This window comes from Callorhinus ursinus, unplaced genomic scaffold (genome assembly GCF_003265705.2).
Source record: "Callorhinus ursinus isolate GAN/ISIS: 27379988/994484 unplaced genomic scaffold, GSC_fseal_2.0 scaffold42, whole genome shotgun sequence".
NCBI classification, from domain to species: domain Eukaryota; kingdom Metazoa; phylum Chordata; class Mammalia; order Carnivora; family Otariidae; genus Callorhinus; species Callorhinus ursinus.
This window is the reverse complement of record NW_027397104.1, coordinates 12,580,184-12,588,967: the sequence shown is the minus strand read 5'-3', so window position 1 is coordinate 12,588,967 and position 8,784 is coordinate 12,580,184. Positions and strand designations below refer to the sequence as shown.

The 8,784-nt window shown below is 37.8% G+C and overlaps 1 protein-coding gene across 1 annotated transcript; it reads left to right on the top strand.

Moving 5' to 3' along the window:
- The first annotated feature begins 1,473 nt into the window (after window positions 1–1,473).
- On the top strand, window positions 1,474–6,630 carry DMRTA1 (DMRT like family A1). Its single transcript, XM_025852849.2, has 2 exons — window positions 1,474–2,171; window positions 5,445–6,630. The coding sequence occupies exons 1-2, from the start codon at window positions 1,553–1,555 to the stop codon at window positions 6,290–6,292; spliced, it is 1,467 nt and encodes a 488-aa protein (XP_025708634.1). The 5' UTR covers window positions 1,474–1,552; the 3' UTR covers window positions 6,293–6,630.
- The last annotated feature ends 2,154 nt before the right edge of the window (window positions 6,631–8,784 follow it).

The following is an 8,784-nucleotide window of genomic DNA, read 5'->3' as shown; positions in this document are numbered from 1 at the left end:
GGGAATAACTAGCTATTAGACAGGAGTGGAATGAGCAAAGATCTAGAAGTATGAGAAAATTTGAGTATTATAGAATCTGCAAAGGGTAGACATTCCTAGAGTGGTAGTTTTAAACCTTGGTTGTATATAATCATCACCTTGAGAGTTTAAAGACTCAGACCCAAAGAATCAGAATACTTGGATTGGAGAATTTATCTTTTAGAAGTTCCCTAGGTAGTTCCAGAGCTTGGGAAGGGGTGCAACACCTCTATGATAGGATGTTTGGATGTTGGTATGGGAGGATGGTGTTCGTGGGGATGGTGTGAAGCGGGCAGGCAGGAGAAAACCCAGATTGATTAGCAATGTCTGCCTTGGATGTCCGTGGTTGTGATGGTAAAAATGTCATTGCTACTTACCATTTTAGGGCTAGAATATGAATTGCCTGTTAAGGTAGTTGAATATTATTTTGAAGAACTGACAAGAGTCCTGACTCTCCTTTCCATTAAGAGCAAACACTCATGAATTTTCTGCCTCAAATGCTCTTTTGGTTTAAAAGCAATATGATCTTTTCTTAAGATTAAGGGCATTAAATGTGTATTTTAAGAGTGCATATTATGATAGAATATTTAAAGAATGGTCTAAATGGCCTTTCCCAGTAGTTTACAATAGAAATGTGAAGTATTTTTGAAACAGCTTTAACACAATTGCTTATAAAGACTTCCACGTAAGAAATGCATAAGGACTTATTTGGGGGGTCGCATTTCAAAATATAATAATGCGTGCAATCCAAAATTGCATTTGTAAATAAACAGAATGAACGAGAAGAATCCGTATGTGAATGAATTCCCTTCATTATTTATCCATTGTTTTGATGCAGTCCTAAGACCCATTTAAAATAAAGCATCTTTCAGGTGCATAATATTTGCCATCTGTCAAGCTGTGCTTTCTCATTAACATTGGCCATGCTGTCATCCTGAAAACTTCACCGGGGAAAAGGAAAAGGAAAAACAACTACACATCCAAGTTTTCAAACTTGCTTGGAGAAGCGTGAGACTGAGAAAAGAACTTCCAATCTTGCTTAATTTAAGAAGGGCGGAAAGAGGCATGGCAGAGGGCTTGATTATTTCACAAAAATAGGCGTTGAGGAATTCATGGGGAGGCAAGTGGGAGAAAAAGGCTTTTTTGGGGAAGGGACCTTGACAGCCCATCAAGAGGTTTCTTGTGTCTCCCACCGTCCCTCCTCCCAGGCGGTCCCACTCCGCCCGCCCGCCCTCTCAGGGCTTCAGCGCTCGGCCGGTGGACCCGGTGGGCGGGGTAGCCTCTCCCGCCGTCCCTTCCCTCACTCAGAGGGCTGAGCGCGCGGAGCAGAGGGGCATTAACTTAGCGCCCCGGGACTCTTGAGGCTCACTGGGCATCTGCGCCTCTTAGCGTCTCCAGCCCCCGGAGGGAATTCTGTCGAACTTTGTCCGTGTGTGGGTGGGAGGCAGCGGGACCACGGCCGGTCCTCGCGCTCCCCGCTCCCGGCAGGGTTAGCTGTGGCCTGCGCACTTCGCTCGCCAGACACTTCTCGGGAATGGAGCAGTCACAGTGTGGCAGCAGAGACCGCAGCGGCAGCGGCCGAACCCACTTGGCCCCGGGGCTGGTGGCGGCCGCCCCTCCGCCCCCGTCTCCGGCGCTACCAGTACCCCCGGGGATACCAGTTCCTCCAACTTTCCTGCGGCCACCCAGCCTCTTTCTGCGGGCCGCCGCGGGAAGCGGAGGCTGCCCGTCGGCTCCCGGACTGGAGAGGGGCGTGGGTGTGGTGGGCTGCGGCTACCCGCGGACACCCAAGTGCGCCCGTTGTCGCAACCACGGCGTCGTGTCGGCACTCAAGGGCCACAAACGCTTCTGCCGCTGGCGGGACTGCGCGTGTGCCAAGTGCACCCTGATTGCGGAGCGCCAGCGCGTCATGGCCGCCCAGGTGGCGCTGCGCCGGCAACAGGCCCAGGAAGAGAGTGAGGCCCGGGGGCTGCAGAGGCTCCTGTACCCTGGACCCTGCGGGCCTGGGGGTCGGACATCTGGAGGCCCTGGCAACCGAACGGAGAATTCCCAGGCCTCCAGCGGCCCTGCGGCGGTGACGGCGCTGGGACTGGGTGCCTTGGCGACCCCTGCTTTCCAAGTTGTCCAGCCAGATAATACGGAGCTAAAACAAAGTAAGTTGGTCTTTTCATTTACCCTTTGCAAAAAAAAAAAAAAATGGTTGTTTTGGAAAAAAACTCTTGGAAACAAGTAGCCATGTCTTGGTGGTGGGCAAGAAAAGTTGTTTAAAAGAAGCACTCATTTAAGTTCTGGGAAACTGCTCTGTAATAGAAATGTTAATGAGGGTGTTAGAGACACATACCTTGAAGGGGCGTTCTGTACCTTTAGATTATAGGATAAGATAATGTAAAAGTGAAGCGAGTGATAGATGAGCAACTCAGGCTAGGAACAGAATTTGCATCCAATTCGCTATTACTTTGGGTGAGTTAGAGCTTGAAGCGGGCATTGGGTGAAAAGCTTACTTAGAGAAGCTGGGTTTTGGGTTTGCTCTATACTCTTTTCAGCTATAAAACCAGAGTTAATCTTCCAGTAATCCTGGGAAATTCACTGAGGGTTGAGAGTACAGTTCCTCATCTTTGGGGCAAACCTTTGGTGCCAGCTAGAAGTGGGAAAGAAATCTGAAATCTACCAAACCTTTTTTCACCTCCTTTCCTTCCCTTAAAATTTTAAGCACCACCCCATGACTGTTTGCTAGCCTCCAAAAGTGTAGAAAGCTCTAAATTTGAAGTTTCAGCTCTTTCCCATAGAAAAAGAATTTAGGCTTTCCAGATTTGTAAAACCATTGGGAAGAAGAATTTCAAAGTCCAGTATCTTATCCAAGGAGTTTTAATTTTTTTCCTCTTATTTTTTGACCGCAAATCACCTTCATCCCCTTTGTTTTGTAAAAAAGATATAAGTATTTTTTTATTAGAGTTATCTCAAATTAAGTTTTCCTGCTGATGTAAATCTCATTGTATTTTAATGAATTTCCCAGCCCTCTACAGGTAACACTAGCAGTGTAAATGTCATTTCAGTATTTTTTTAATAAATTCAAGACAGGTTGTATCATACGAAATTCTATAATGAAAAGTAAGTTATTAATTAGAAAACTTCCCTGAATTGTGAAAATTGCAGATCTTTTTGGATCACAGGATGTACTTTTGAAAAAGACTCTCTCTGTATTTAAATAAGGCATATATGATTTTGTGTTCACCTATGCCAATGTTTTGCCCATGTTCTAGTTCTTTTCAGTGGACAAAACATTAACATTTCTCATGAAAAATCAAAGAGTGCTGAAGAACAAAGTCATTAAGCAAATAACTGCTATAAAAAAGAAAAATTCTGTAAACTAAATTGTCCGTGAAATCTGGCTGATAACTCTGTTAGACATTGATTTATATGATTTTGGGGGGAGTACCCAAAGTGTTCTCTTTTTATTTTATTCTTTGCCTCAGTTGACCTACTTTTTTGAAAAGCCACGTCTGTAGTTTTTCTAAACTGACTGCATCCTCTTACCCAATATCCATGAGCTGCAGTAGTCTATTTAATTTACTCACTCATTAGACAAAGACTAACAGTGATTCAGAGGCAAATAAGATTTTTCTGCACACAAAAAAACTTACTTACAAAAGAAGGAAGACTATATGTATCCAACATAAGACAAGATATACAGTGATAAAAGTAAAGAAATAAAACCAGATATAGGAGTTGAGAAAACAGAGAGATGATGCAAATGATATCACAGTATCTTAAAAATACCTTATTTTCCAGAGACTTATGCAATCAGTACTTTATTGCATTATATTGTACTCTTATGAGTACAGTATACTAGTAAAAATTGTTCTGTGCATAAATTGCTGTAGTCATGAAGTTTTGATACCTTACATGTTTGGGGGGCTGCGTATTTAGTGGGTCATAGTTAGAAATAAAATGTAATGGTGGACCAAGGCCAGTCTCTTCCCACTTGATAGACTTCATTAGAAAAGTTTCATTGTTTCTTTTAAAGTTGAAAATACTAGAGAGTCTTTGTAGTTTTACAGGAACAACACCTTTTCTTTTGTTATCTGTTTGATACAATGACAGAATTTTAACCCTCAAAGTGTTAAATTGCATACACTTTAATTTTAAAATGAAGTATAGATACTTCTTTAGAATTTAGGACTGCTTCTTGAGAAACCATAGCAAATCGTGTGTGCAAATCACTGCTTTAGGCGGTATTTGTTTTGTTGAATTCATAACATTTGTAGAAAAAGGTTTGACAAAATTCTCTGAGTATCCCACTTGACAGTTTACTCTTTTTAATGGAAATAGAGGTAAAATATGTTTATAGGATAAGAGGAAATGTAAACCAAAATAAAAGTTATTTAGTGAATGTATACATTATTATTTTCCTGTCATAAACTGTGCAAAAGGGCATTTAAAATGTTTACCGTTTTATTAATATTAATATGCTCAACATGTTGAGGTGTAAGATCAGATTTTTGTGTAAAAATATTTTTGGAAAACTGCCCTTAATATTGGGAGTTGTGATTTGAAGCAAATAACCAGTATGTTGTTTTTACAAGACACTTTGAAGATACGTACAGATTGCAATAGTGCAATAGTGTAGTTTATAATTTTCTTTTAGAAACAATTTGACTCTAAATATTTTTAAAAAATATTTCCTAGGGATTGAAAAAGTCCATATTTCATAGGGGATTATTAAAAAATACCAAGTCTGTATCATCTCTCACATAAAATGAAATATGTAAGCTCTGGTATGATTTGAGATTGGTACAGTAGTGGTGATTATTGTTTTAGATTTGAAGTGAAATGAAGAATTTGTTGTTTTTCACATTATTCAGGTAACTTAATTGGAACCTGAAATGTGAGCATTAAAAAAAAATTGAAACATAGTATTATTTATTAAATAGAATGTTCATTTTCATACTGAGGTTGTTCCTTCCTTTGACTTCTTATCTAAATAGTCATTTTATTTAGTTCTTTTTGCATAGTGTCATTTTGAAAAAAAAAACCAGGATAAATGAAATTTGGGTAAAATTTAGGAAAATCTCAAATCACCAAATGGGGCAAATAATGTGAGATATTGGTTTCACATTAATAGTTGGGGTAATATTAGACTTTTATCTTTTGATTCCTAAATAACTATAGCATTTATATATTATATATTTTGTGATCTTGGAATGACCTAGTAAATAGCATTTTCCCACTATTCCAATGCCTTTACTTCTGAAGGACCTTTTAAAATTCTTACTCATTAAAGTCTCTTGCAGCAAATAAATATTATTAATATATTATGAGTAAATGAATTATTTTATCCAGCATTATTTTCAAGTAGGCAGTACTTGAACTCTGTGTTTTGGGAAGTTTTCCTTTATTTGATTCTTTTTTTCTTTTCTATCCCCCAGAACTAAAAGAGAGTAAATGTGACTCAGGCCAGAGTGGACAAGAAGAGCCAGTCTCTAAATCCCATCAGTGTACTCTGGGATCATCTCCTAAGTCTAATGGTGTCATTGGAAAACAAAACATCAGGCCAACTATTTCAGAAAGCTTGAACAAGGAAGATAATATTCAGCCTCTTCACCCTGGGGAGCTATCAGGAGGGGAAGAGAGTCCCAGATCCCTGTCATCATCTGATCTGGAATCAGGAAATGAAAGTGAGTGGGCCAGAGACTTCACTGCTACCAGAGCCAGCCTTCCCACACTGTCCTCAAGACCAAGAGACCCTCTTGATATCCTTACCAGGATTTTCCCAAGTTATAGGCGTAGCCGGCTAGAAAGCATTCTGCGCTTCTGCAAAGGGGATGTGGTTCAAGCCATTGAACAGGTCCTAAATGGGAAAGAACACCAGCCAGACACCAGGGACCTAGCAAACTCAGGAGAATTGGAAAATACAGCTTTTCAGAGAACTTCAAATTTTAGTTTAGGTGGAATTGGTTTTGGAACTCCAGGGAATAAATCAGCTTTCTCTCCTCTTCAAACTGCTTCTGCTCCTTATGGAGGTGATTCAAGTCTCTACAGCTTAAATCCTAGACTAGGTATCAATCCATTACGGCTGGCATACTCCTCTCCAGGAAGGGGGCTCTCTGGTTTTATGTCTCCTTACCTAACTCCAGGGTTGGTACCAGCATTGCCTTTCCGACCAGCTTTGGATTATGCATTTTCAGGAATGATTAGGGAGTCTTCCTACCTTCCCAGCAAAGACTCAGTAACTGGTGGCAGATTGTATTCCAGGCCAAATCAGGACAGTCTGTAATATTTCTGCCTATTCTCCCTTTTTGGAGTATTTCTAAAAGCATGCAATACAACCCACAGACCCAGCCCTATTAATGTGTACACTATGGATGTAAATGGCATACTAGACCTTAAAAATACTATTTTTTTTTTACAACCAGTATGATTTGAGATCGAAAGATTCCTCTTTGGCATTTACTAAGTGAAAGAAGCATTTAAACCTTATATGTGCCTTGAATAAAGTCATTTCAGGAAATATTTGTACTTTTATGAATTTTCTCCCTAAAATATCAGTTGTAGAATTCCTATAACTAAACTTGTTTTTATTTTGTTGAAAAATGGAGTTTATAGTTGTAAAGTACATTTATAAGTGTAAAGCAATCCAGCATATAAAATGAACTAAAAGGAAGAATTGAAAAGTTGAGGTAATTCTAAATGACTGTTACTTTGAACTTTTTCTTTCCTTCTGTTCCTTCTTCTGTTCCTTGTACACAGGAGAGAAATATTCAAAGTATTTTAAAGCATTTTATTCACATATAAGTGATTAGTAATAAGTAAAACTTTTGAGAAATTTAAATTCCTTATTTTTTTCTGAATGTCTTACTTTTCATTCATATCAGCCAATTGTGATAACAAGTGCCATTAATAAAGCATTTCTCTTTAAAGTGAACTTTGTAAATTACACAAAGCCTGTGAAGTAAATTTTAGGAAATGAGACTGCACCATCTCCTGGCCACTATCACTAATTGCATCTAAGTTCTGGTAAAGTGTAGGAATTAGAAATGAATAGTTTCCTCATAGTATAAGTTAACATTGTTTTGAAACCGTCATTTTGAATCATGCTACATAGAAACTTTCATATCATGAAGTGAACGTCTGCCGTGGGTTAGGATTTTAATCTTTGTATCTGGAGAAATATTCCTTTCCATATGTTTGTGGCAAGAATATATGGCAGCCATTCTCAAAGGTAAAAATAGTCTTACTCAGAAAATTTAAATACTTGCTCAGATAAATATTGATTGTAGGTAGATGATGCTTAATGCATTGAGGAAAGTTATCAAATTTCCAAAGGGGAAATACTGTCATTAAATTTTAGAGGATTCCATGAGATTTTAATAATACTTTTTGTTCTCCATCTGAAGCATATGAAAGCTGTTTATTTCAGTAAGTGGAATGTCCCTGAGAAAACTGCTTATAAAACAATTTCATGCAGTTTTCTTTATATGTCATCATTTTTTTAAAGGACAGTATCTTCATTGTGATTGTTAGAAATAAATGAAAACGCAGCTGTGGTGTAAGATAGTTGATGAATTAGAAATAGTTGAAACAGCTTGAGCAACATGATTCACTAAAAATTTCTTAAATTATATATATGTGTGTATGTATGTGTGTGTATACATATGCATATATATTTTACCAGCAAATATCATAAATGCATAGGATCTGATGATGATTTAGGATGTAGATATATTTAATACAGTATGCATTACTTTTAGTGGTGTGAATATGAGAAAGCAGATCTTGTAAAGATTTGTTGTAATCAGTATTAATTATTTATGAAAAAAGTTTTAGATTCTAAGCCTAAACCATAATACAATGCTGGGCAAGTAGTTGATATTCAATTAATATATACTGAATGGAGGAACCATTTTGGATAAAAGATCTCTCTGAGATTCTGGTAAAACCAAAGAACTCCACACAATGGCCTATGCCCAGTTTTGCATATAATTTCACGAGATTCTTGGATCTCTAAATGCCATTCACCATTCAGTTTAGGATCCTTGGTGATTCTTAAATTGTTTTCATTGCATTGATTCATTTTTTCAAAAGCTATGTTTTTGAAAAGTACTAGATCCTATAGAGGATACCAAATGTAAAATATTGTGCTCTCAAGGAAGTTACATTTTACAATAGAGACCTGGTTTAAAAAATACAACAATGCTAGAGTCATTGGATTTTTTATGTGGTTCATATAGTGATGTGCATGTATCCATTTGAGAAACTGAATTGCTTTCGAACTGGGGGAATATCCATTTTGAGCCATATTCAAGTTAAAAAATAATTTTATAATCTTAAAACTTAAGTTAATTTACATAATGCTTTATACATTTCATAACCTTTATAATAATTTTAGAACTAAATAAGCTTGTAGAGTAGGTCATTTTGTCCAACATTAAATTGAATGTGAGGAAATTGAGGGTCAGCAGTAGTGTTGTTCATCCCCAAGGTTACCATAATAGTGTCAGTCATCAGAAGTAGAAGTTACTTCATCAATTTCAATTAGACTATAAGGTCTGAGGAAGGATTCCTGTCTGTCTACTCACAGCTTTGTATAGTATCTGGTACATAATAGGTGCTCAAGTAATAGTTTTCCATGACTGAATGAAACATAAAAAAAAAGTATTAGCTTAGAATTTTGTTTATTCAACAACTATTTATCAAGCCCCTACTTTGTGCCAGGCACTGTGCTAGACACAGGGGATAAAGTGGTTAATAAGATTCAAGACGTCACCT